General features: G+C 52.3%; 14 protein-coding genes across 14 annotated transcripts; 7 read left to right on the forward strand and 7 right to left on the reverse strand.

The window, feature by feature from the left end:
* Positions 1-51: 51 nt before the first annotated feature.
* Malapachy_2358 (tgf beta-inducible nuclear protein 1) lies at positions 52-840 on the forward strand (the record flags this gene model as incomplete). The annotated part of the gene is made up of 1 exon (XM_018136849.1): positions 52-840. The coding sequence occupies one exon, from the start codon at positions 52-54 to the stop codon at positions 838-840; it is 789 nt and encodes a 262-aa protein (XP_017992763.1).
* A 1,268-nt stretch (positions 841-2,108) lies between these two features.
* Malapachy_2359 (cytochrome p450 oxidoreductase) lies at positions 2,109-4,253 on the forward strand (the record flags this gene model as incomplete). The annotated part of the gene is made up of 1 exon (XM_018136850.1): positions 2,109-4,253. One exon carries the CDS (start codon positions 2,109-2,111, stop codon positions 4,251-4,253), a length of 2,145 nt encoding a protein of 714 aa, XP_017992762.1.
* A 106-nt stretch (positions 4,254-4,359) lies between these two features.
* Malapachy_2387 (ribonuclease h1) lies at positions 4,360-5,196 on the reverse strand (the record flags this gene model as incomplete). Its single annotated transcript, XM_018136877.1, has 1 exon — positions 4,360-5,196. The coding sequence occupies one exon, from the start codon at positions 5,194-5,196 to the stop codon at positions 4,360-4,362; it is 837 nt and encodes a 278-aa protein (XP_017993206.1).
* Positions 5,197-5,402: 206 nt separating this feature from the next.
* Positions 5,403-7,238, forward strand: Malapachy_2395 (hsk1-interacting molecule 1; the record flags this gene model as incomplete). The annotated part of the gene is made up of 1 exon (XM_018136885.1): positions 5,403-7,238. The coding sequence occupies one exon, from the start codon at positions 5,403-5,405 to the stop codon at positions 7,236-7,238; it is 1,836 nt and encodes a 611-aa protein (XP_017993260.1).
* Positions 7,239-7,323: 85 nt separating this feature from the next.
* On the reverse strand, positions 7,324-9,973 carry Malapachy_2374 (eukaryotic translation initiation factor 3 subunit 8; the record flags this gene model as incomplete). Its single annotated transcript, XM_018136865.1, has 2 exons — positions 7,324-9,563; positions 9,595-9,973. 2 exons carry the CDS (start codon positions 9,971-9,973, stop codon positions 7,324-7,326), a joined length of 2,619 nt encoding a protein of 872 aa, XP_017993375.1.
* A 183-nt stretch (positions 9,974-10,156) lies between these two features.
* Malapachy_2363 (gwt1-domain-containing protein) lies at positions 10,157-12,537 on the forward strand (the record flags this gene model as incomplete). Its single annotated transcript, XM_018136854.1, has 9 exons — positions 10,157-10,192; positions 10,244-10,304; positions 10,344-10,572; positions 10,611-10,734; positions 10,767-11,013; positions 11,179-11,600; positions 11,634-12,030; positions 12,057-12,367; positions 12,394-12,537. 9 exons carry the CDS (start codon positions 10,157-10,159, stop codon positions 12,535-12,537), a joined length of 1,971 nt encoding a protein of 656 aa, XP_017993313.1.
* A 37-nt stretch (positions 12,538-12,574) lies between these two features.
* Positions 12,575-13,702, forward strand: Malapachy_2369 (atp11-domain-containing protein; the record flags this gene model as incomplete). The annotated part of the gene is made up of 3 exons (XM_018136860.1): positions 12,575-12,789; positions 12,818-13,028; positions 13,055-13,702. The coding sequence occupies 3 exons, from the start codon at positions 12,575-12,577 to the stop codon at positions 13,700-13,702; spliced, it is 1,074 nt and encodes a 357-aa protein (XP_017993317.1).
* Positions 13,703-13,719: 17 nt separating this feature from the next.
* Positions 13,720-14,394, reverse strand: Malapachy_2410 (hypothetical protein; the record flags this gene model as incomplete). Its single annotated transcript, XM_018136900.1, has 1 exon — positions 13,720-14,394. The coding sequence occupies one exon, from the start codon at positions 14,392-14,394 to the stop codon at positions 13,720-13,722; it is 675 nt and encodes a 224-aa protein (XP_017992807.1).
* A 1,254-nt stretch (positions 14,395-15,648) lies between these two features.
* Positions 15,649-16,701, reverse strand: Malapachy_2381 (phosphoprotein phosphatase 2c; the record flags this gene model as incomplete). The annotated part of the gene is made up of 5 exons (XM_018136872.1): positions 15,649-15,807; positions 15,845-15,969; positions 15,996-16,105; positions 16,144-16,644; positions 16,691-16,701. 5 exons carry the CDS (start codon positions 16,699-16,701, stop codon positions 15,649-15,651), a joined length of 906 nt encoding a protein of 301 aa, XP_017993208.1.
* Positions 16,702-16,858: 157 nt separating this feature from the next.
* Positions 16,859-17,399, reverse strand: Malapachy_2412 (hypothetical protein; the record flags this gene model as incomplete). The annotated part of the gene is made up of 2 exons (XM_018136902.1): positions 16,859-16,921; positions 16,959-17,399. 2 exons carry the CDS (start codon positions 17,397-17,399, stop codon positions 16,859-16,861), a joined length of 504 nt encoding a protein of 167 aa, XP_017992809.1.
* An 868-nt stretch (positions 17,400-18,267) lies between these two features.
* Positions 18,268-20,263, forward strand: Malapachy_2367 (lsb6-phosphatidylinositol 4-kinase; the record flags this gene model as incomplete). Its single annotated transcript, XM_018136858.1, has 3 exons — positions 18,268-18,480; positions 18,507-18,691; positions 18,802-20,263. 3 exons carry the CDS (start codon positions 18,268-18,270, stop codon positions 20,261-20,263), a joined length of 1,860 nt encoding a protein of 619 aa, XP_017993309.1.
* A 159-nt stretch (positions 20,264-20,422) lies between these two features.
* Malapachy_2408 (hypothetical protein) lies at positions 20,423-21,488 on the reverse strand (the record flags this gene model as incomplete). Its single annotated transcript, XM_018136898.1, is given in 2 exon segments — positions 20,423-20,453; positions 20,467-21,488. 2 exon segments carry the CDS (start codon positions 21,486-21,488, stop codon positions 20,423-20,425), a joined length of 1,053 nt encoding a protein of 350 aa, XP_017993243.1.
* Positions 21,489-21,888: 400 nt separating this feature from the next.
* Positions 21,889-23,742, forward strand: Malapachy_2394 (mfs transporter of unknown specificity; the record flags this gene model as incomplete). The annotated part of the gene is made up of 1 exon (XM_018136884.1): positions 21,889-23,742. One exon carries the CDS (start codon positions 21,889-21,891, stop codon positions 23,740-23,742), a length of 1,854 nt encoding a protein of 617 aa, XP_017993261.1.
* A 1,844-nt stretch (positions 23,743-25,586) lies between these two features.
* Positions 25,587-25,926, reverse strand: Malapachy_2413 (hypothetical protein; the record flags this gene model as incomplete). The annotated part of the gene is made up of 3 exons (XM_018136903.1): positions 25,587-25,698; positions 25,737-25,849; positions 25,891-25,926. 3 exons carry the CDS (start codon positions 25,924-25,926, stop codon positions 25,587-25,589), a joined length of 261 nt encoding a protein of 86 aa, XP_017993200.1.
* Positions 25,927-26,130: the final 204 nt, after the last annotated feature.

Below are 26,130 nucleotides of genomic sequence, written 5' to 3' on the forward strand. Positions count from 1 at the left end.
AGAGCAAAAAAAAAAGTTTCGCCACTTTCTCATCTGCGCCCTCCTCTTATCATGCCTCAGAACGAGTACATTGAGGAGCACATCAAGCGCCATGGTCGCCGTCTCGATCATGAGGAGCGCATGCGCAAGCGTGAGGCTCGTAGTGCTCACAGGGCTTCTGCTGTGGCCCAGAAGACCATTGGTTTGAAGGCCAAGATGCTTAACAAGAAGCGTCGTGCTGAAAAGGTGCAGATGAAGAAGACGATCAAGCAGCACGAGGAACGTGACGTCAAGAAGTCCACCGCACCCAGCAATCCTGACACGGCGTTGCCGGCGTATCTGCTTGACCGTGAGGGACAGAAGGACGCTAAGGCTCTATCTAGTGCTGTGAAGGAGCGACGCAAAGATAAGGCTGCGCGCTACTCTGTGCCTCTTCCGCAAGTACGTGGTATTGCTGAGGACGAAGCGTTCAAGGTGGTCAAGACTGGTAAGCGTAAGCAGAACGGCTGGAAACGTATGGTGACCAAGGCTACGTTTGTGGGTGACAACTTCACGCGTAAGCCGCCTAAATTGGAGCGTTTCATTCGCCCCATGGGCTTGCGTTTCAAGAAGGCGCACATTACCCACCCGGATCTGAAAGCAACGTTCCAGCTTCCTATTATTGGTGTTAAGAAGAATCCACAATCGCCGATGTACACGCAGCTTGGTGTGCTTACCAAGGGTACCATCATTGAAGTGAACGTGTCTGACCTTGGTATGGTCACGGCTGGTGGTAAAGTGGTTTGGGGTAAATACGCGCAGATCACGAACAACCCTGAAAATGACGGCTGCGTCAACGGTGTGCTCCTTTTGTCCTCATGAAGGGTTTTTCGATAGGTATTGCTTGTACTATAAAATGCATGTATGAATGGATCTACATTACTCCATGCTAAGTTGCATGGCGATGCGGAGTTGTTCTTCTTCTGGTAGAGACTCAAAGTTGTCCGGTAAGCTATCGAAGGTAATCGGCTCCTCACGGCGATGCTCCTTCGATGCGGGGGGCAACGCGGGCTTGGGCGGCGCCGTGGTCTCTTGTAATAGGAACGGTTCACGAAACGCTCGTGCCAGGTTTTTCGCTTTGGTATCTCCCATTCCAGGTAACATAACTAGCTGGTCGGATGTTTGCTGCACCATCGTTGCAAAGGACTTGTGGGTCAGGTGCACGCTCGTTCGTACCTTGTATTTCGTTGACATGGTAAGCACGTCTGTTTTATTCACACGCCGTACATTGGTAAGCACCGATTGCAAGACGCTCATGTACGAGTTTCCCACTTTGGTCCGGATCAAATCCGGGGGTTTTTGCTCAAACGCTTTGTACATCTCCAAGTAGCGACCAGCCTCTTCAGCGCTGCAGAATTGAGTGCGTGCGTATAGCATACGTACGTCCAGGCGACCATCAATGTCATTTGGTGAATGAGTGCGATTTTGGTAAGCTCACGTATGGCCTGCTGATGATCGGTCTTGCGTCAGATCAGGAAGGACGTACCACATCACAGACGACTAGTAGTATGCGGAGGGTATACATGTGCGCGAGGCGCTGAATGCGGGTATGTATGTACTCGGGATGAAGGCGATGGTACCGCAAGCTTTGGTGAGTGAATCACGCCGTACCTTAAAAATAAGACGCCACTGGTGACGCCGACTTGGTAATCAGGCACAATATCAGCGAATTCCCAGCTGACACCTTTAATATGCTGGAGGACCGGGTTTCCCCGCTAGTCGTTAGAAGCTTGTCTATGCCATACCTGACAACTATTGACCAATACCGATGAAGAAGACTGTGCGCCACGTACAAGCGGATGAGCCCGTGGTGTCCGGCTCCCCCCTGCCTCGGAGGAGGACGCTGCCTTCGACGTCATGGTCAAGTGGATCGCCTCCACCTCCAGGGGTACGCAGGGGCCGCACCGTTTAGTCAACGACACGAAATGACGTGGTTTTTCACCCCCTGTTCGGCAAAGTGCCCTCGGTAGAAGCAAGCAGCGAGTGAAACACCTCGCCAGAAAAAAAAAAAAAGATTTTCGTTCCTTTGCTTTTCCATTTTTGATCGGTGTGCTTGCTAGACACGCCTCCCCACCCATTCCGACGCAAGTATGGCAGGTATTACATTATGGATTGTGGCACTGCTGGTCGGTCTCGCTAGTGTCTTCTTTCTGAAGAGCCGTCTGTCCGGCACCAAGGAAGAGGATGTCTTTGTGCCGGACGAGGGTGAGAGTGCCACGAACTTTGTCGATCGTTTGCAGGCGCAGAAAAAACGTCTTGTGATTTTTTACGGCTCGCAAACGGGTACGGCGGAAGAATATGCGATCCGTATCGCGCGTGAGGCCAAGGCTCGTTATGGCACTTCGCCGCTGGTCATCGATCCTGAATCAGAAGAGATGGACAAGTTGGACTTGGTTCCGGAAGACTGTGCTGTGGTGTTTGTCATGGCTACCTATGGTGAGGGTGAGCCGACAGACAACGCCGTGCCAATGATGGAGTTCCTTAAGTCGTCCGATGTGGCTTTCACGAATGGATCAACACTGGAAAATCTGCACTATGTCGCCTTTGGTCTTGGCAACCGCACATACGAATACTTTAACGAGACGATTCGCCAACTGGATGACCGCTTGCAGCAGCTCGGTGCGCACCGTATCGGTGAGCGTGGCGAGGGCGACGATGAGAAGGGCTTGGAAGAGGACTACTTGGCCTGGAAGGACGGCATGTTTGAGGCGCTTGCCTCGACGCTTGGTCTGGAGGAGGGTGCTACGGGCGATGTATCAGACTATGTGGTGACGGAACTGGACGAGGTCCCGGAACGTGTCTACCATGGTGAGTACCACCCGCGTGGCCTGAGCGGTATGGTCGGCAATCACGATGCACGGAACCCGTACCCATCGCAGGTGATGGAGTCGCATGAGCTTTTCGCTTCTGGTGTTGCGTCGCGTACTTGCACGCATTTGGAGTTTGACATTAAGGATACGGGTATGTCGTACCAGCACGGTGATCATCTTGGTGTATGGCCCTGCAACCCTGAGCCGCAGGTGGATCGTGCGTTGGCGGTACTGGGTCTGTTGGAAAAGCGCGACCAGGTGATTCACATCAAGTCTTTGGACCCGACGCTGGCGAAGGTGCCTTTCCCTATTCCGACGACGTACGAGGCTGTGATGCGCTACTATTTGGACATCAACGCACTGGCGTCGCGTCAAGCGCTGGCTACCTTTGCGCCATTTGCACCGTCCGACGCTGCGCGCGAGGAGCTGGAGCGCATTGGCAAGGACCGCGACTATTTCAAGGAGCGTGTGGCGGACCATGGCTACCGTGTGGCCCAGGTGCTTCAGCTGGTGGCTGGTGATTCGCTGTTGGACGATGACATTGCCAAGACGACCAAGTGGAACTTGTCGTTTGACCGTGTGATTTCAGCGATTCCGCGCTTGACGCCGCGCTACTACTCGATCTCGAGCAGCCCGAAGCTGTCGCCCGACCGTATCCATATCACGGTCGTTGGTCTGCGGTACACACCTCCATCGGCCACGATGGACGTGTTTGGTCTGGCGTCCAACTTTTTGAGTTCGGTGAACATGGTGCGTCATGGTGAGACGCCGCTGCTTGAGGACCCGCGTCATGGTACGCCTCTTTACCAACTGGAGGGTCCTAGCGGCAAGTACAAGAGCACGGGTGAGCAGGATGAGACGGTGCTGCGTGTGCCGATTCACGTACGTCGCTCGACATTCCGCCTGCCGACGTCGACGAAGGTGCCCATTATTATGATTGGCCCTGGTACGGGTGTGGCGCCTTTCCGTTCGTTTGTGCAGGAGCGCGTGGCGACTGCGCGGAAGGCCAAGGCCAAGCTGGGTGAGGATGCGTTGCAGGACTGGTCTGATCTGCGTCTGTACTATGGCTGCCGTCGTCGTAACGAAGACTTCTTGTACCACGATGAGTGGGACAAGTATGCGGCAGAGCTGGACGGCAAGCTGAAGTTGCGTCTCTCGTTCTCGCGTGAAGTGTTCAAGCCGGACGGCTCGAAACTCTACGTCCAGGACCTTATTTGGGAGGACCGAGAGGCGCTGGCCAATGCGATCCTCAACAAGCGTGCCTACATTTACATCTGTGGTGAGGGCAAGGGTATGTGCCACGATGTGGAGAGCACGCTTTCCAAGATTCTTGGCCAGGCCAAGGGCGGTGACGAGGAGCTGGGCCGTGCTGAGCTGAAGCTGCTCAAGGAGCGTAACCGCATGATGCTGGACGTGTGGTCGTAAAAACAGTTTGGGCCAGGCTCTCTTTTGCATACAGCCAAGAAAAAGTCAAGGTGGTGACGACGTATTATAGATGGTAGCTAGCTCATGTGTTTGCATTGTAACGAATTCAATTTATTTTTCTACGTTTGGCAGGTGCGAATGGGGCCATCATCGGGACGTCAGAGTCCACAGGTGGCATATCTGCGCCTTGGTTGGCCAGGGCATCGGCCATACTGTTTCCATGATTCCCCGCATGACCCTTGACATGAACGAGCACGGGACGATGGCGACATTGCTTCATTGCATCGCGGATCTGCACGAACAAATCCTGATTCTCCACCGGCTTGTTGGTGACGGTTTTCCAGCCGTTGGCCTCCCATCCAGGCATCCATTGCGTGATGCCGCGGATAGCGTAACTACTATCCGTGTAGATCCGCAACGTTTGTGCTTGATGGGGATGGAGCCGGATGGCTTCCAAGATGGCGGTGAGCTCGGCCCGATTGTTGGTTTGCGGGCTGCCAGGCAGTCGTTTAGCACGATTTAAGTGGGTATAGCGTGTATCTGCCCAGTAGATCCCATAGCCTGCACAGGCTTTACCACGGCCATTGCCATGCGATGATCCGTCTGTGTATACGTCCAGAAAAGTCCCGGGATCGCTATCGTCATTCCAAGCCTGCATCGCTTCTTCTAGCGCAGGGTCAGGATCATCTTCCTGCTCGTCCGCCTGGCTTTCTGGCGGCGGAATGTATTTGTCCGGCCCCGTCTGTGTAGAAGCAGGCGGTGTTTCGTCCGCCGACTCGACGCCCAGCACAAATTGCTCCGCTTCTTCTCTCGAAGCAAAGCCCTTGAACCGTGCGAGGGAAAACCCTTTGACTTGTTTCTCACATTCGTCCCAGCTGGTATATACGCCTGGTACACGTCCTGCGCGTACGGCATAAAAGGCGGGGCGCTTTCGCTTGGCCATCCCGAGCGCCGCTGACGCGCGTTGACTCCACACGCGTGAGAGGCGAATGGCGTCGAGCCGTACCAGGTCAACGAGTGTCAGTGGTGGCGCTCCACTTGCATGTATGAAATACACACCTCCATATCTAGGCGCGTCGCGTCCCTCACGTCGGCCGTTGTTGCTTTGCGAACAGCGAAGTTGGCGCGCCACTGAGGAGGGTCGCGATCATGTCGCAGGGTCTGCCGCGGACTGTTCCGCGGCTACCGCTGCGTGTGAAGAATGTATATGGTCCAGAGGGCGGTATAGCACCTGGCGCCGATACTGGAAGTACGCCAGCCAAGCAGGCACAGGATGTTATGGGCACGCCGCCACGGAAACGAGCGGTGCCGTTGGATGGTGTGCATGTACGCAATGTCCCCGACTCTGTACCGGGAAAACGCGCAAGGCTTTATCAGAGATCGGGTCTGGATCCCAGTGGGCGGCGTGCCACGGCGGAGGGGACCGGCTCGCGGGTAGGCGCGGCCACACCGCCCATGACACGGTCGACGACGCGCATCGACAAGTCCACGCGTGTAAGCCAAGAAGAGCGTTACCAACGCGAGCAACAAAAAGCCCAGTCACAGCGGCAATGGAAGGTGGCCTTTGGCCGTGCCTTCCCGAAGTTTGTGTTCTACTTGGACGAGATGGATGAGGCGCAAAAACGTACCTTCTCTGCTCAGATCCACCAATTGGGCGCGTGTGTGGAAGAGTTCTTCTCACGCAATGTGACGCATGTTGTAACTACACGTCCCGTTCCGTCCGTGCGGGAGGAGGACACGAAAAAAACAGGGCCTGCCGCCAATCCTGGCCACACACCGCCCAAGCCCCCAGCGCCTTCGTCGATCGCGTCCCCGCGCATTGTGATGCCTGTAGCATCGGCGCATCTGCCTCTCCATTCAGAGAGGAATCCTATGGATGAATGGACGCAGCCTCTCCCAGCGAACGATCTTCTATCGAAGGCGCAGCACTTTGGCATGAAGATCTGGCGCATGGAGAAACTACAAAACATTCTCTCTCTCCTACTAGCAGACGATGCACCTGCTGAGACAAACACAGGACGTCAGGCGCTGTCTGAGATGCTCCTGCAAGAAAAACTGCATGGTACCACGGAGCGTGATCCATTGGCGATGCGTAGCGATGTGCATTATTTCGGCAAGCAATCGTACCATGTCCTCGTCACTGACGCTACGGGCGAGCATCGGCCTATTCTGATTGCCGAGTACGATCGAAGTGCACAAGATGTGCCAGGAAAACCTACGCCATGGCCTGTTTTGCATGGCGAAATGGAAGGCCGTGGTCTTTTTTCCTACATGGATAGCAAGGAACGCCGGCGCTTGGCACGTCAGCCCCTGGCACCGCCATCTCATCAATCGCTGCGTCGCACGGCCTCACTGAATCTCTTGCAGGCGTGTCCCTCCCCCGGGATGCCTGGCACGCCGAATCTCATGGCGTCTGACAACAGCATTGCGCTGGCCTCAACGGTCGCTTCGACCACATCGACGAACATCACATCCCAGCACACTGCATCGATACCAATGCATCCAGATCGACGTCTCATGGATCTACATCGGCGCCTACATACGCCCATCGAGCTACCCGTGTCTGAGCAGCGCCCTGCGGCTGACGGCCGTGGCGCAGTCGTCCAGCGTATGCTCGGCATGCTCGATGGTCCACGTGGCTCACAACTCCGCCGCTCACAGAGCACGGACAGTGTCGCGCGAACAGGCACAGGGCCTAAACGGCCTCGTGAGAAAAAACCTGGCCACTGTGAAAATTGCCGGTGCCGTTACGATGATTTTGAAGAGCACACCAAAAGCCGGCGTCATCGGAAATTCGCCCTGGACGAAAGCAACTTTGTCAATATCGACGAACTGCTGCAGCGTGTCCAGCGTGAGCCCCTGCCGCCATCGACGGCCTGGTCCGACTATGCTCTGCCGTACGAAACATCGCCTGGCCATACCTCGCCCCTCTCCACGGGCGAATCTGTGTCTGTGTCGGGCTCGACGTGGGACGGCACAGTGTGACCTACCATACCCCCCTACACCTTCAAGCATACCCTGTAGCTTTTTATATATTTTTGGACTACTACTACTAAACAGCGTAGGGCACTCAGGCCTTTTGGCTCACAGCCTGCGCAGGCTGCGGGCCGCGTGGGCGGCCACGGCCCTTGCGGCGGTCTGCGTTGCCCTGCCTGTCGCCCGAGGCGCTAGAACGCGATTCATCCGACTTGGAGTCCAGCAGCCATTCGTTCTGCTCGAGCATCGCATTGGCACGGTCGGCAAGTGCCATCGAGAGCTGCTGTACGCGGTTCAGCTCAATGCGACGGAACACAATCATCGACTCGGCAGAGTCGAGCGAGGCCGAGACTTCCTCGTTCCAGATCATACGGCTCACCAGCGAACGCACCGTGCTCTCCGACAGTTCAAACATGGCAGCCAAGTGCTGAATAGAAAGGGAATCGTAGAAGGAAGCAAAGTTGAACAGGTACGTGCGCAGACCCTCCTCCTGGATGTGCTGCGCAAGACGCTTCAACACAGCGTCCTTGTCGGGAATCAGCTTCCAAATCTTAATCGACTCAATCAGCTCCTGGCACGCCTTCCACTCGCCGTTCTGCAGCGCCTTGCTTGCCTGCATCACATGGTCACGCGTGTTCTCAGGTGGGCCGGAGAACACAAGACGGTCCGTGTAGTCCATCATACGGCGGAACGGCCGCGAAATGACCTTCTTACGCAGCTCAGGGTCTGAACCAGCGCACGCCATGTTCGGCACCTCCAGAAGCATGCTCGCCACAAGGTACACACACTCAAGCAGCTCCAAGTTGATATGCATATGGAATGGAAGCTGGCGCTGACGGTCGTGCTTCTCTTGCTCCGGCGTCATATTGTACGAGCTGACCTTTGACACACCTTGCGCCAGAAGCTCCTTCACCCGGCCGGTCGCAAAGATCTCTTGCAACGCTGTGTGGCACTCACGAATCAAGCCCACACGGAAGGCACACAGACCCAACTGAACCAACACACGGTTGTACAAAATCTGTGTCTCGGCATCCGCCAAATGGATCGACTCTTGCAAATGGCTCATGAGGAAACGGTCACGTGCCACATAGTAGTCGGCGTGCAGCGCGTGGTGGTAGACATGGCACAAGATGGCACGCGTGCGCTGACGCTCGCCGGACTCTTCCGCCCGTTGGTAAAGGTACACACAGAGCGAGTGCACAAGCTGCATAGGTCCATCGGGATGATCGCGCACCTGCTCGAATGTCGGTGTGATCTTCGAGGGAGGAAGGTTGGGCTGGGCCTCGCAATTCGCCGTCTCGAGCGCCAGAATAATCACATCCTGCTTCGAGTAAATGTGCTCCAAGCGACTCATCACACAACGGCGAAGAGGGTCTTCTACCATAGCAGAAATGTTAGCCGGCAACTCCTGCGCCAGGACCTTCTCAAAGTAGCTCTGACCACGAACGATCGTCTGGTATAGACGCTTTTCATCGCCGAGGCGCTCGACATACTCGGTCGTGTGGGGGTCAATATGCTGCAGACTCTTTGTGAACTCGTCCTCCAGACGATCAATGAACGACACAACACTGCCACGCACAGGCACAAACGCACCTTCGCCATTCTCGTTCGGCTTGCGCTCCACCTGGTCATCGTAGTCCTCCGTATCTTCGAGCACCACATAACTGAGGTTTTCAAACAGTACTTCCAGGAGCTTGTTCAGATCATCACGGGCCTGGTTCCACATGTCCAAAGGCATATACGCGTTCGCCGACGTGCTGTAGTCGAAGCGCGCGGCTACCAATGTCAACAGTACGCGAATACGCTGGTATGGCGTTTGCGCCGCGGCTTGCAGCTTGGATAGCGTGGCAATCTGCTCGATACGGTCGGTACTCTTGCGACCACGGGCCTCCATCACAGCAGCAAGGGCCTTGAACAGAGCATCCGATGTCATCGTCGCCTTGCCATCCTTGCCCACCGTCTGGAAGTCACCCTCCTCACCCGTCTCCTGCACAGGCGCCACAACAGGTGCCGATTCAGGTTTGGACTGCATAACTGGCATGTCCGGCACAGCTGTGGCCTGCTGCGCAGCTTGCAATTTCGCCTCGTACCCCTCAGGGTCTTCGCGGTATTGTTGCACGGCCGCTTCATTGTCCTTCACGACCTTCTTGAGCTTGGACTTCATACCGTTCATCGCTTTAGCATTCGGCGCCTTCATCTTTTTCACGGCCTCCTTGTTCGCCAAAGACGAGGCCAAGAAGGTCTCCAACGAAGACAGGCACTTGATAAACGACGCTGGGATCGTCTCATTCAAAGTACGCTGACGATCGCGCAAACGAAGAAGCACATCAAATTCTGTGGATGTTAAAAGCAAACTTATACGTACCCTTCGAAATGGTGATCCAGTCATCAATACGCTGCGCGTTTTCCACGTTGTGGATAACCGCCTCAAATTCGTCGAGACGCTTGTCCTTCGCGCTCTTAATAACCTTACGCACTTCCTCTTCGCTCTCACTGTCGCTCGATACGTCACGCATGAAACGCGACATGGGCTTGCGAGTCTGCTGCGGCGCATTATCATCGCTGTCATCGCTGTCGTCGTCACTGTCACTTTCGTCACTCTCGTCGCTGTCATCGTCGCTGTCGTCGAGCTTCCGAGTGCTTCGCTTCGTTTGCGTCTGCTCCTCGTCAGACAAAAGCTCCTCTTCCTCGGAGGAAGAGTCCGACTCTGAGTCAGAGATCGCACGGAAGAATCGGCTCGACATGCTAGCAAGTCGTCTCGTCGACCGATGGAGGCGTTGCGGCTTGGTTTTTCTTCTGCCAGTCTTTCTGCCACGTGAGCTCGCGGCACGTGAGCAAACCGCCCCGGGCACGACCGGGCGCCAGCGAGGGTCACTAGAATGCACCGGCGGAGCTTCCTGCTTATTCACTCCATTAGGACTGTCATCATGGCCTTCCGTTTTGTGCCTCGCGTGCTCAACCAGGTACGTAGAAGTCATGGTGTCATCATGAACAAAAACTAACATGTCGTATAGACCCGTGGCTATGCCTCGCAGGCTGCTGTTCGTCCCCCGGTTCAGCTGGAGGGTATTGCTGGTATGTACAGCATATACATGCCCCTCTAACGATATACAGGCAAGTACGCCTCGGCGGCCTATGTCTCGGCTCTGAAGCGAAGTGACAAGGACCTTGCCAAGGTTGAGTCCGACCTGAAGTACTTTAACGATATTCTCAAGGGCCAGTCGGCGGAGGCGGCCAAGCTTCGTACGTTCTTGAACAACCCGACACTCTCGGGTGAGGCTCGCAGCAAGGCTGTGAGCGACATCCTTGGCATGCAGAAGGGCGGCTCAGATGCGCTTACGCGGTATGTTTTATTGACTATGTGCAATTCTAACAGATCAGCAACCTGTTTGAGGCCCTGGCTGAGAACGGCCGTCTGAACCTCTCGGAGAAGGTGATTGAGGGTTTCCTGCAGCTCACTAGCGCTCACCGCGGTGAGGTGATTATCACTATCACGAGCGCTAAGGTATGTTTGGTTCAGCATTTCTTACATGGTAGCCGCTCGACAAGTCGATTACGTCGCGTCTCGAGTCGACTCTGAAGTCGTCGCAGTTTGCCACCACCAACGGTGCCAAGAGCGTCAAGTTCGACTACAAGGTGAACGCTTCGCTCCAGGGTGGTCTTTCTGTGGACCTCGGCGACCGCTCGGTGGACCTGAGCGTCGCGAACCGCGTGAACAAGCTGAACGCTCTTCTCCGTGGTATGTATACGCTCTCTCGATTGGTACTGACACCCTTTAGAATCGGTTTAAGCTGTTTACATAGTCATATTTGATAGCTTGTTTTGCTCGATAGAGAACAGCTATTTGGCTCGATACGACGGTATCGCAGGTTGGTTGCTTGTCTTTCCACCCTCTCCACTTTTGATCAGTGTGGGATGGCACGGACGGATGAATGGCACTCGTACAAAGGAGCCAAAGAAGCATGGGTCACAGGCCAAACTGGTAGCTCTGTGATGCAGATCAACTTGGTCTGTACCACGGCGCTTGCTTCCTATGCGCTATGGCTTTGGCTACCTCGCAAGGCCCAGTCGTCGTTGATATGGGAATATGTGGTGCTGGTCGTGCCTCTGACGTTGGCTTGTACTATTCTTGCCGAGTCTGTATACCTGCTGCTTGGGAGTATGCTGCTTGTAACATTGGGACTCTGGGCGTCCCGCGATGCAAATGCATCTGGAGCAAGCAGTGCCACAACTACGGGGAGACCACGATGGGCTTTCTTGACTGTGTACCGTGCCTATCTTCTGATCTTGACCATCTATTGTATTCTTGCTGTGGACTTTCCCATCTTCCCTCGTATTTTTGCCAAATGTGAGACCTTTGGTACTAGTTTGGTACGTCGCTACATTCCTATCTAACCTTGACAGATGGACTTGGGTGTAGGGTCGTTCGTATTTTCCCAAGGGACTGTGTCACTACGCAAACATACCACTTCGTTTTGGACGACACTAAAACGATGCGCGCCTATGCTTCTTCTAGGGTTGACTCGCGTAGCCCTTGTCAAAGGAACAGAATACCCTGAGCATGTGACGGAATACGGCGTACACTGGAATTTTTTCATCACCATGGGCTTGCTGTTGCCTGTGACGGACTACGTACAGTTGATGTGCCCCCAGTGGCACTGGGGGGTGGTTGGTATTGTTATATCGCTGCTGCATGAATATGCCTTGCGTGGCACTTCGCTTGGCGCATGGGCCATCTCAGAACATCGTGATCATAGCAACTGGCTTTCGCTCAACAAGGAAGGTATCACAAGCTTGCCAGGTACGTAAACGGTCCACTGACGATAGGCTATTGTGCTCTTGCTTTTCTTGGATTGGATATGGCGTCCATCCTTTTTCATGACACGTCACTATGGGCCAAGCAGAAGCGCATGCTACTTCGTTCTGTGCTTGCTTGGAGCTTATTTTCTTTCTTGTCTCTGTCATCATGGGATGTGAGTCGACGTATGGCCAACCTGATGTATGTGCTATGGTGCACAGCTTTCAATGCTACTTTTCTGTGCGGATTTGCTAGTCTGTCTGCATGGCTAGGTGCTGATCATCCGCCGCCGCGATTGTTGACGCAAGTGAACCGTCATGGGCTTCTATTGTTCTTGCTGGTACGTCTATCCTCACTTACAAATAGGCAAATATCGCTACTGGACTTGTCAACTTATCCATGCAGACCATGTATGCCTCTACATGGTCCTCGCTTCTGATTTTGCATGTATATATGGCGTGCGTCTGTGCGTGGAGTCCTACGCTACTAGGCACACCTCGCCGTTTGTAGTTTAGTCATCTTGAAACGTCCACCTTCCACCATCTTCATGTGGGCTTTGGTACGAGCGCGACCGGCGCCCATTCGGGGCTGTCTCCGCTTGCAGCGCTCTCTGCATCTGTCATCTATTTGCTTTAATCGTGGTGCGCCCGAAAACCTCGTGGATCGCTTGGCTACGGGTGGTGATTCGCGTGCGGATGTGGAAGCCAAGCGACAGGCACAGATGGCCAAGTATGGCGAGAAGTTGAAGGCGAAGGTGAAAGAGTACGTGTTCATCGCTTGCTGATTGCAGACATGGACTGGAGAATATCGATGAGCTGGCATCGAAAATTCGTGAAGCAGAGTCTAAGGAGAAGGAGGCTCGTCGCAAAGCCACCCAGGACAAAGTTTCTGCTATTGAGAAACGCGACGAGGAGCTGCGTCGGCGCTTGAATGAGAAGCGAAAGAAGGAGGAGGCGAAAAAGCTCAAGGCAGAGGAGGAAGGAAAAGCAAGTCCTGTGAAAGTATGTTACCTTACAACTCACCATAGCCATTGTCATCCTTTATGAACATGGACAAGATGTTGCAAGAGTCGCCTGAATCCATTGGCAAGCTCTGGACGGGCTACCATATGATGCGAAACAAGATCTCTGCAGTGATTCCTGCTCGCACCTACCTCCAAATGATTGAGACGGCTAAGAAATTTCCCCAGTTTGTGCTCCCTTTGCCGCGCACAACTACCAATGAGGAGGGCGTTGAAGAGGTCGGTTACGAAATTCAGTATATGCAGTGGATGTTTTTGCCGGCACCCAAGACCACATCGGCCAATGCACCGCCTCCTGCAGCAGTGCTCTTTACACCCCTAGCCGAGTACAAGCTGCGTCAGGAATACGCGCAGCCAAGTCTTGTTCTTTCGCATTACACGGACCTCATTGAGTCCAAAGGACTCGTGCTTCTTCGTGGGGAAATTACAGAGTCGTCACCAGAGGATGGGTCAGACGCCAAGCCAAGCCTGTCCCAATCAGATGCTCAGATTCTGACGATGTGCTTGCAACGGTTCTATCACATTGATTGGGCATTGGAGGGCTTAGACAATGACGAACAGACAGAAAAGCGGCGCGCTCTGCTTCGTACCTTTTACGAGAAGCCCACAGACTTTAAGTTAGAATCTCTCGTTCACTTGGCTTTATCAACGTAGAGGGTATAGATCATGAACTAACTACGTTCTGCCGTCTGACAGTCCACAGCCGCAGACGCATGTGCATGAAGGTTTCCATCCTGCACAAAGATGCAGGAAGGCCGCACAGAAGGTCGTGGAGACGTCGACAGCGACGAAAACGAGGAACGATCAGAGCGTCGTCGGCCATTCTGCGGCGTAGGTGCCTCTGAATATGAGTGACGCGCATGTTGAGATGGCATAGCGTGCGATTGCTTGGTTCGATACGACGATAGAGATAAGCTTGTCGGCGCGGTTACCACCTCTGAATGTTTCCGCTGGAAATGAAGACTGGGTTCTTTCTGTGAGGAGGCCCGAATCTCAACGACGGAGGCGGTGGTGGAATCGGATGCATCACTCAATAGCGCCTTATCTTCTTCACTCTCAGAATCATATTGTTCGTTGCTATGCAGCAAAAGCCGCTCGGCCACGATAGCAAGCTCTTCGGCTTTATCCATGGATGACGTACGAATAGGGCCACGCGAACGTCGGTGTGTATGGCGTCCCTGAAGCGTGCCATAGGCGACTGACGAGCTGGATGGCGTATGATCGCCAGATAATTCGCGACTTGAGTGATCATGGCTTACATCCATATCAAAGTTGGCCCATACAGTGCATGGATCTAGCAGATCTGAGCCGTCCGCAAGGGAGCGAGACGGGCTATGGCCTGCCATTTTATGATGAGATGATCGACGTGATCCCTTCAAAGAAGAGGGCATCTGTCTTGGCGAATATGACGATTCGGGCGATTGTAGAGCTCTTGGAGTATCAAACACAGCCGTGGTGGGTGTCGAGACGGAGGAAACGACACCTGGACTGATTGAATGATTTCGACCAACATGTAAATCTTTACCACGCGATGAGGACCTGTCGCGGCCAAACTTGCTGTCACTAGGACTTTGTAGGAACACCAAGCTTTTTCGTGGCTTTGTATCTGCTTCACGTTCAGGACTAACTTTGTCCTCAGAGGTTGAGCCCATCCGCGTACCCAGAATCCCTGTGACAGAAACAGGTCTGGATTGCAGCAAGACAGGCGCATCTGTCATTGATAGGGTATCGCCCTCCATATCTTCGGATCCATTCTGATCCGTCTCATAATCGGTTTGGTCATCAGTGGTTTCACTGGAGGTAGATATATTGTCTGAGAGGGTATCTGCGTCCGTATCTTCCTCTGTATATGAGGGACTAGCACTGGGCAGCTCTTGTTCATGGGTTAGGAAAGCAGGGGAGCGAGGGAAGGAAGCTTTGGCCCGATTTTGGTTCGACGCAGAGGGTGGAGAGACCGGCGCGCTTTTAGTGCCATTGTTAAACCTTGGCTTTGCGCGGCTGGGTTTTTCAGGTTCCACAAAATGGGTACGAGGCTGATTTTTGACTTGTGGATGTTGGTCAGGCTCGTGCAAGGCATGTGTAGAAGGCGATGGCGCTTCATGCGTTTTCAGCAAAATACCCGCAAATGAGGATGTGGTTGGTGGCGCACTGGGCGGCATGACTTTTTCAATAGGCTGTGAGGGCACTGGCTTCAAAAAAGCCACATGCTTTTTGTTTTGTTTGTCATGTAGCGAAATGTTCGAAGATGGTGGTGCAGCATTCATAACGCTAGGATAGGCTCTGGTATGGTCAAACTGGTCCTGTTCCATAGCGCCTGTTGCCCGAACACCGGGCCTATGGACCATCGAAGAATGTCCAAAAAGACAAGGTCGATAGACACGTTTTCTGCAGGCACAGCGTCACACCCGGATCTCAAATAGTACACGACTCAGCTCCCTAAGGAAATATTTTTTGAATGGTGCGCGCTCAACAAGACATGTCATACATGATTGTGCTCTATATTGCGACACGGCACGTGATGCGGCACGGGCCTTCCGGATAGAAACGAACTTACATTGCCAGTCGATTTGGAAGAACAATGCTTTCTTGGTATATATACGCTAAGAATCTGCTTTGCAGAAGCGCGCGACCATGACGGAAGTATTGTCAGTACTGAAATTGTCCAATGCGTGCTGAAGTAGTGTATCGGCAGCATCTTGTGGATCCTTGACTTTAGAAACCAATTCAACGGCATTTTGATCGTTGACCACGTCCCATAGCTATAGATATGTCAGCCAAATAGCCACTTATACATACACCATCACAGGCCACAACCAGGAATTCATCCTCATCGAGAAGGTCGATGCTTGTAGTAAAGGGGGAGCCAACGACAAACTCCTTCATCGAGAAGTCACCCAGGGATCGAGTTACGGCTAATACACCTGATGTCAGCGATATGAGAACAAACCATTAACTCTGTTGTTCAGCAAGAATCCTCCTTTATCTGTGATGCGCTTCGACTCTAGCATATCCGAACCTTTGTGGTCGTACGTTAAACGCACGGCTTTGCCATTTCGGCTGAAGGTTAGTTAGTGATCGATAGGTTGGTAACATACCAAAGAACAGCGCGTGCATCACCAACATTAGCCGTATACAGAACGCGCTTTCGGTCATTGGTATTTTCTGACGATGCAGGCTCATAGCGAATAAAGCACATGACAGCCGTGCAGCCACTCCGTGTCCCAGCACGCTCAGATTCAAATTCCAGCTCCTTGTCGGCCTTCAAAAACGTATTTTTCATGATTTCACGAACATCCATGTCAGGGTTGTCCTTTAACTCCTTTTCAAAGATCGACCCCATATTGTCCTTGCACCAATCCGCGGCAAAGTGACCTGCATGGCCATCAAAAACAGCAAAATATCCCTGACCGGGAACATTTTCAAAATTGTATTCATAAGCGTGAGTGTCTTCCATAGTTTTCCTCCAGCGGTTGTTTCGATCCGTCGCCACACCTACTTTAAAGTCCCAGTTCTGAGTGGATGAGGTATGAGAGGATTCGGTCTTCTGCGGCTGAATGGACGTAACGCTGGCCTCTTCAAGAGCTGGAGCTGTACTCCTGCGGCAATGTTAGAATACAATCATCCTTGAGCAGATTGACATACCGTAGCTGCATGTCGGTCATTGAAGGTGGTGTGGCCCGTCTTCCTAGGACCAGACACTGCGCAACTATGGGGTTTCGGGCTCCTACTTGGATCAGCTCTTGGGAGGTCGATCACGTGGATGACAAGGCGTAGATGCAGGTCGTGACACTTTGCTACATATTATATAGCCTATCGTTGGGCGGTGGAGCCCAAAGGCGTTTTGACTTTATCTGCAGGCGTTTTTTTATTCAGCTGCCAGTTAGTATGTAATGGCATGGACGCAACGTACGACTTCCAGGTATAAAGTGGAAATGTGGACAGCCCATGACACGGCCGGAATGGGGAAATGCAGCTCTTTTTGATCAGATAATTCAGTACTAGACAATGCGATGGTGTCTCGTTCAACATCCTCATCCTCGGTGGGTTGTGGTGTTACATCTCGACTGGGCGCTGTACTGGGCGGCAACGAAGGGCCTTCTGAGGCCGTCGTGGTCATGGGTGTCCCAAGATAGGCATCCGTATCGGACTCGGATTCGGAGCTCGATGTAAAGTGCGAATCCAAGCCAAAAAAGTCAGTATGTGGTAGTGTAGGTGACGAAGGCATAATTCGCGCAGGCGATGAAGAATCCGAGTCTTGGTCCGTTTCCTGGCTAGGTGCTGGTCGAGTAGCGGAAGGGACCGACTCATCGTTACGGAAAATCCATCCGGCCTCTTTCATGGCATTCCACATACGATTCGTGTGTCTCACAGCTTTCCCACGCAATGAAGAAAGCCGTTTCTCATGCTGACGCAAGCGGTGTCGTACAACCACCGACTGCAAGTGCAAGTAACGTGGGGCTACTTTAATTGCATTTTCAAAATGTAGTCGGGCCGCCTTTTGGACAGAAGAAGGCACAGAGGAAGCGGCTAATGTTGGCGCGAGTATTGATACAGAGGCTTCCTGTGTCCCTGGCGATGATGTAGACGTGCCAAGAAAGAGAGTAAGGAGGCCCAAGTAGGTGTGTAATTGTGGGTGGTGTCGATAGGGGAAGGAGGCAATTACACTGGTTAGCTCTTCATGTGCACGCTGGTATTGTCCATCTTTAATTAGTTCACGGACAAGAAAGACGAGTGCATAAGGTCGTACGTTTGTGCGTGATCGCATGATCCGCTGGGTATAATGAAGAGCCACTTTCTCGTCGTCGGAGAGCCATGCCACCTGCAGCCCCAGCTTCCACAGCTCGATGGGTCTCCATTCCTGGCACATAAGGAGCATATGTAAGCAGCGACTGGCACGTTCCAGATCCTGACGTAGAAGCATGAGCTGCAGCAGGTCATACAATCGCCGCACATGCTGTCGCCGCTGGTCGGTTAATGAAGCTTCGGATGAAATATATGTGCATAGCGGGTCTGTATGAGGTGTGAAATAAGAGATAGACGGTACACCATGGGTATATGTGACATCCAAGTCGTCCTTGTACGGCGGCGGCGGCTGAAAGAGCGCCGTGGACTCCATGCCGGCCGTCGTAGGTGGAGGGAAGGCCCAGGGCGATCCAAATTGGCCTTAGCGCGCGGTAACCCCGCGCCTGCATCGTGCGTATGAAAGGTCCCGCGCCACCATGTTAGCCGTGTCAAGAACAGATGCACAAGAGAGTACACCTTTGATATCAGAGTCCCATGCCAATACGCGTACCTCAGACGAGACGCTGGTGTTCCGTCATGAATTTGGGACACAAGACTATGCGCGTAGATTCGCACCAGCGCGATACCTGCTGAGTGTATTCGAGCCTGAGCACGATGGCCCTAGTCCGTATGGTGAAGCCTATGGAAAGGTGTGTGCGTATGTACTCTCACGCAGATCGATGATACTGAGTTTGCTTCCATGGTAGGCCGTGTTCAAGATGCGATCTCGTCCGGTGTGAATCCACGCATGATCGCTGTAGGCACTAGTGGGTCGTATTTTGTGTACGAGCAAGGAGATCATGACCATATCATTGCAGGTGTATTTAAGCCCATGGATGAGGAGCCTTATGGCAATCTCAAGTACGTATGTTAGGACCTAACCCAGTCCTAAGCGACTGTTTCTTCGCAAGTACTTTGGGTGGGCAATGGGCCGGCCCTGGTATGTGTATGGCCTTGAGAGCTAACACTAGCCTGATTCCCAACTTTTCGTATTTATCTGAAGCAGGTGCTTCGTTCCTAGACGACCGACTTGCGCTGGGTATGGTGCCCAAGACGCGTTTGGTGGGTTTGGCAAGTCCATCGTTTTGTTACAAGTATGCAGACCGCAAACAATGGGAGAAAGGACTTAAACCACTGCCTGTCAAAGTTGGGTCGCTGCAGCAGTTTTTGAGCGGGTACGAAACAGCTTCGAAGTTCTTTCAGACGCATACACTTCCTGGCCGACCGAAAGATCTTATGGAGCGCGTCTTGCATGAAGACGAGGAAGCGCATCGTCTGAGTCGGCGCAAGCCTGGGGCCCGTCTACGTTTGGCGTTTATTGCTGTAAAACGATTTTTACTCTGCCGCTATGGCCCTGGTCCCTATGGAAGTGCAGAAGAGGATCGCTTCGAAGCAATGGAGCCGCCCGTTCGGCATAGCAGGAGTCATGAGGCGTATCCCAGCGCTACGATGCAAATGCCTGACACTTTTGAATGGACAGCAGAGACAACTCGTGATTTACGGCTTGAGCTCGAAAAGCTTGTGATTCTGGACGTACTTATGCGCAATACGGACCGCGGCCTGGACAACTTTATGATTCATTACAACCCGCATCCCAAACCTGGTGAACGCTCGATAACGATCGGTGCGATTGATAACTCGTTGGCTTTCCCACATGAGCACCCGAAAGGGTTACGTGACTACCCATATGGATGGTTGTTCTTGCCGGCCGATTTGATGGGCGGCCCTTTCTCTCAAGAAACGCGTGATCTTTTCTTACCCAAACTCACAGATCCAATATGGTGGACAGGCACTATGGAAGGACTTCGGCGTATTTTCCGCCAGGATATGCACTTCCGTGAGAAAGTATTTCGCGACCAAATGAACCTCATTCGTGGCCAAGGCTGGAACATTGTGCAATGTCTGCAGAGTGGGACAGAAGGCCCTATTGAGCTGTGCTCTCGGCCCAAGTATATGGTACAAAGCAGAGTACAAATGATGATGTACAAAGACTTGCAAATGCAATGCGTCACAGACTTTGCCCAAGGAAGTACCACGCATCCCGCATTCTACTCGCGCGAAACAGAGTCGGAGACCACCGTGGGAAGCGCAGCTCTGCCGCGCAATATTTACTCACGGCGTCGTTTCCACTCCGTGGACGATGTTCGTATGGCCAAATCCATGCCAGTTATGGATACACTTTTGCCCTCGTCGTTCGGCATGTATGACGCCATGCGCAGTATTGATGTGGTGGAAAAGCTGACTATACAACAGCATGGCAGTCAACAAGTACGCTCGCCCCTTCAGAAAGCCGAAGCCCCGCCCAAGATGCCACGTCGTATGCAATCCCTCGATTTGGCGACCTCCGCGGCAGATGCAAACCAACGACCTATCCCTGTGTTGGTCGATGAGCTCATTCCTGTCACACGCCATGCCTTGCTTACGTGGTACTAGGATGCAATAATGCACGAAGTCGATCGCCCGGCTCGTACTTGGCTTCTTGCATTTCTCGAAGCAGGTCCTGCCACCGGGGATCTTGACGGCGATAACACGTCCATGTCATAGCAACATACATGCGCCGAGTAGGTATGCATCCGTGCGATTTTGCTTGTTCTAATAGTGCAAACGCTTCGTCATACTGAGGCTGTTGAAGATACAATCGTGCCATACGTTCATAACAAGTGGCCGTGGGCTGTACCTTGCTTGCCCGCAAAGACGCCCACGCACGCTGCCCTGCAGCGAGATCCTTGGCATGTAAACACGCGAGAAGCCACACCTGGTAAGTTTCAGCGTTGGTCACACGCATAGCGTTCACGATACGCTCAGTTAGTGTAATTGCACTTCGCTCAGCAGCTGCATAGAGCACGGCATTCCATACAGCGAGAGAAAGAGGCGCTGTCGAAGCCAACAACGCCTCAGCTGCTTGTTGTAGTGATAGGTCGTCGGCCGCCGCCGTCGACGTCAAATGCGCTAGGAGAGTTGGTTGCAGTGGCATCGAATGGGAATGCATATAGGCCAGCACCACAACGGCGGCATCAAAGTTACCTGCCTCGCAATGTGCATCTAGCGCAGGTACCAGGAATGTATCGCTGGGCGATGGGACTTTTTCCAGGATCTGCGTGGCCAATGTACTCAGCCCAGCTCGTGAGGCTGATATTAGTGCATGCATAAGGAGTCCGTCGTCCGGCACAAGACCCCCTTGCACAACACTGCGTTCCCATGCGAGAGGAAGGCCCACAGGATAGTCGTGCACAGCGCACGCACGCAAGACATGCATCCATACCGTGGGCGATACAGGGTGGATGGCGTCGGCTCTTTGCACAGCCTCCCATGCAATTTGCGGCTCGCGTGCTTCGAAAGCACAGTCAATGACATGCAGCCACGCATCCTCTTCTAGCTTCACCTGGTATGCGTGTGCCGTGAACAGCGTTAAAAGCATGAATTCCATGTTGGAAGTACGAGCACAATAGTGCAGGAGGTGGGTATATGTGGATACAGTCCATCGAGACACACTGCTCTTTGCAAACAGACTGCTAATTTCTGCCGCCGACGAAGAGCCAGGAAGGGCACCGAAACGGGCCAGAATGGCGTGCATGCGCGGTATATTGTTCGCCAGTACAGCTGCCTTAAGCGCGAGATTGAGCGACGTAGCATCGATAGGGACATGACACAACTCCATATCATCCAACACGGCACAAGCTTCGGCAACCAGGCCATGCTGCGCAAAACTCGATAGCAACAGTTGCCATGCGTCATCTCGTCGGCGTTCCCACGCGCGCCATGCGCGATTGCCAAGCTTGCCTTGTTGGGGTCGACTTGATTTAACGTGTACGCAATGTTCCAACGCCGTGTGAGCGGTCACTTCTTGGTGGATGGACCTGCCATAGTTATTGTACAACAGAAAGTGATGTCTCGCTGGTCTTGCCCGCACCACACATTGTATGGCACGCATATACCTAGAGCGACAGGTCCATGATTCTGAAAAAAGTGGATTTAGCGGAAATAAGAGTCGGTGTTAATTAAGTCAGCAATGCTTTAAAGTAATATTTGAGCTGTCACTGTGTTTCGACACGACAACAATGGCGGACGACGCCAGTGCGGTGATGGATAACGTCCCTCCCGGCCCCACTGAAGATGCGACTCGCCAAACACCTAGGCATCTGGGGCACACTACGGCCAATATCTATGGTGACCATTTTCACCATCCGCCACATCTGCCGTTTCTGTACACTCGACAGTCTCCTGAAGAACACATTCGCCATAACGGGCAACACCCAAAGGACAATGGACACGAACGACACCACTTTTACGATGTATCTCAGATTGTTAGCTTTGTGAATGAACCGCATTATCGGCACCAAGCACCCACTGAACAGGAAATGCTTGCAGATATCGAACGCTTGCACGACCACCCAACGGACTATGATGGCGAAGACATGCATGTTACTGAAAACCAAATCAAGAATGTCTATCATAGTTTGATTTATATTTTCACTGTGGCCATTTCGCAGATGTTCAGCGTGGGATCTTTAGGTATTGCTGCGTTCTCCATGCGTCAAACGGCTGCTGATTTCCATGCGCCCTCGTCTGAAATGGTGTGGTACCTGGCTGCCTACGGTATTACTAGTGGCGTGTTCGTGTTGATTGCCGGTCGTCTCGGCGATGTATTTGGACACAAATACATCTTTATTGCCGGCTGGCTCTGGACAGCAGCCTTTTCGTTGGGTGCTGGTTTCTGCTCCACCTCTGTTGTGTTTGATGTCATGCGAGGCTTAACAGGTGTAGGTACGGCGATGATTACACCTTGCGCCATTGCGCTTTTGGCGCGAGCTTTTCCTCCTGGCTCAACATGGAAGAACATGGCCTTTGCTCTTTTTGGTTTCTTTGCACCTACTGGGTTTGTCGTGGGTGGCGCTATTGGCGCTGGCTTTGCCCAGAATGTTACATGGCGCTGGGCCTACTGGTTCTGGGCCATTATGTGCTTGTTCTTTGCCATACTTTCGTTCCTTGTGATCCCACACCGTCTTGGCAAGTCACTGCCAGGTGTATCTATGATGAATTATGATTATGTGGGAAGTCTTCTTGGTGTGGCTGGCCTTTTGCTATTTGCCGTCGCATGGTCGCAAGGAGGTGGTCTTGGATGGGATACCGTATATGTGTATGTGCTCTTGATTGTGAGCGTGGTCTGCACGGGTCTTTTTGCCGTTTGGGAAACGATAATCAAACACCCTGTACTCCCCCCCAGTCTCTGGACTCGTCCCGGTTTCGTACCAATGATTCTTGCGTTATTCTTTGGCTGGAATTCGTTCGGTGTACTTATTTACTTCGGCCCCGAGTTCTTGCTCGAATTCCGTGATCTCACTCCATTACACGCGGTCGCTGAGTTCACACCTATTATTATTTGCGGCCTGGTTGCAACGCTTTCCGCTGGTTTTTTCGTGGATTGGATGCCTGTGCAGTACATCTTTTTTGCAGCGTGCTGTTCCTTCCTGTTCGGCAATTTGATGTTCAGTTTGACACCTGCACATCAAATGTACTGGAAGATGGTATTTCCTGCCTTTGCGTTGACCGGTTTTGGCCCCGACTTGAGCTTTACGGCGGCCAGTATTGTCATTTCAAACACGCTACTTCCTTCAGAGCAGGGCGTTGGCGGAAGTCTCATCAACACTGTGGTCTTGTACAGCGCCGGGCTCGGTATGAGTATCGCAGGTACTGTGGAACACTACGTGTTATTGGATACCAATAACGACTTACTATTGGCCTTCCGTGCATGTCTGTGGCTAGGTGTTGGTTTCGCAGGCATTTCAATTTTCATTGTCGTCTTCTTCGTGCGTGACGTTCGCTTCCAGAAGAAGGAAAACACGGAATCCGATGAGGATGAAACGAAAGCTGTCGAACCATCCATTCCAGCACAGAACATTGAGCAGCATTAATGAATAGGTGCATTTCACACTCTGTTACGTTCCATACATATATATATGTTATTCGCTGTTATGATATATGTAATGCAGTTCTTGAAGTAATGGAGGTCGCGTTTAACAATAGTCTATTGTTGTAAGAAGCACGCAAAGTTTTGACTTAAATTCAAGATGATCACACGCCCCACGTAGGCAAAGAAAGTCTCTAAGGTGATGGTAGTATGGGCATCACAGCCCATGAGCCATTTAAAGGGACATCAGCACGATACACGTCATCAAGCTCCATACCACTAGCAGTCTTAAAGCAGGAAGCACAGCAAGGTGTGACTAAATGAGCCATGCCCGCAAGCTTAGTATGCCCTTCATGCTGGAAGTTCACAGAAGCGCCGCCTAGCACCATAGCAACGGCATCACGAACACCATCACAAATTTCACATGGCACAATACCTGGCCGGTCGCCCATGACGAGCAACTTGCGAGGTGTGTAGTAATGACGCACCAATGACGTTAATAACCATCTTTGCAAATAGACTGTGCGCGGGAATGATTCAATGCATTCATTTGGTTGGAACAGGCTGGTATTAGCAGACAAATACATACCGAATTTTATTGATCTTCCAAATATGCTCACAGTCCCCCGAATGAAGAATCCAGTAAGGTTGATGGAACATGAGATCAGGAAGCTCGCAGAAACGAGTTTGAGAGAGCAATGAGGCGACATAGTTGAATTGTGAAAAAGGAGACTCATTTGAAAATGTGTGTTGTTGAAAGGCCCTCATGTAACTTTCGGAAGGGCGTGAAGATGGATCGAATTGGCCATACATCGTTCCATTTACAACAACACAAACATCTGTGACCAAACTGTGATTAAGAAACCTCGGGTATGAGGTCTCTTTATCTACACCAGCATCGTTAGCGCCTGTCCAATGACTCTTTTGTTTTGTACTAGGCTGGTCTGCCGACGCAGGTATATGTTTGTTGTGACACACAATTTCGTCCATCAAATGCTGAAGTGTATGTTGCGCTGTGCACTCAATTTTTTGAGCCAGCGTGTAGTCGACATCACAATGGCTACTGTCTCCCATTCCTGTAGAGCGTACCGTTCCGTCCAAGTTTGGTGTTTTCCGTGTGATGGGTGCGTGCCTTTTAGTGTAGACCGAGATTTCGATAACAAGATTGGGATCGTGAGGTGATATAGGTATCGCTGCTTCGCGATGGGACATGCTAAGCGGCTGATTATTAGTAGAAGAAATACATACCTTAACCTCCAAAGCATTTTGATCTTTGTGAAGGACAGTTTCAGAATAAGATGCCACTTCATCGTACCTACGTACTGTCAGACAACGAGAAGTGCTTACCCATTGAATTGGAAGGCTGGGGGTACAGGGGGTATATCTTCTTGCTCACCAAATGTATGTAGTCCTTTGCTCTTGGTATCCACAATGCATAAACTATCCCACATGCGGTCAGCTGCTTTGTCCAAAGGAGCTTGCTCAGCTGCAGACTTTTTCCGTGACAATTGAGTGCATCGTTCACGGACGATCCGTAAAGAATCACTACTTAGTTTTAGGGTATACGTAGGTGCATGAGAGATAGGAGCACATTCTGTAAGAAATTGTGGCAAGTCCACAGGACTAGGGAGCTCGGCCTCATAAATGCCTGTGCCGCCCATATGTACCAAGCATGCGACACGGAGAAAGCAGCGGCACACCTTGGAACCCTCCACATATATTGTAATGACGACAGGGCCAATGACCAATGCAGCCAGCATGATCTCTCACTTGGAAGCCAGAGAGCTTACTCATATCTACCGCTTTCCAATAGAAGCTTCTATTACAATATAAGTCATTAAAGGTCCGTTATACATAGACGCCAACAGCGTTAAACAAGGCAACAACACCAATACCAGCAAAAGTGCTTCCGAGAATAGCGGAAATAGGTTCCTTGATGGTACCTCCTTGCTTGGGCAGGCTGTCTGGTAAGTCATAGACTGGCAATAGGATACATACGTCGTGAAATAAAATGCCAAGAAGAAAGCAAGGCCTAGAGATACCGTCGCAATCACGGGCATAGCATCAGGGGAGATAGTAGGCACCTTCACGGGAAGCCGCATGAAATCTTTCTACCGAGTAAGCAACGGAAGGCGTGTATTTATGGACATACCTGGACCGTTTCGTACAACTGTTGCAACGCCGACATGGCTGTAACAAGTAGGAGAGGAATAGCCGGTTTGGAGATGTGAGTGCTCGGCCGATGTCAGGCAACCTCCACATGATTGTCGAATGAACCTGCATCGCATGATTCGGACATTCATTGCGAAACCTCGCCGGCCCCTCCATCATGAAAGCCATCGCTGCTTTGGTGAACAAAGGGTTCCGCCGCGTAGAGCGCGCAGGTGAAGCT

Source organism: Malassezia pachydermatis (genome assembly GCF_001278385.1).
Source record: "Malassezia pachydermatis strain CBS 1879 chromosome Unknown scaffold2, whole genome shotgun sequence".
Taxonomy (NCBI): Eukaryota; Fungi; Basidiomycota; class Malasseziomycetes; order Malasseziales; family Malasseziaceae; genus Malassezia; species Malassezia pachydermatis.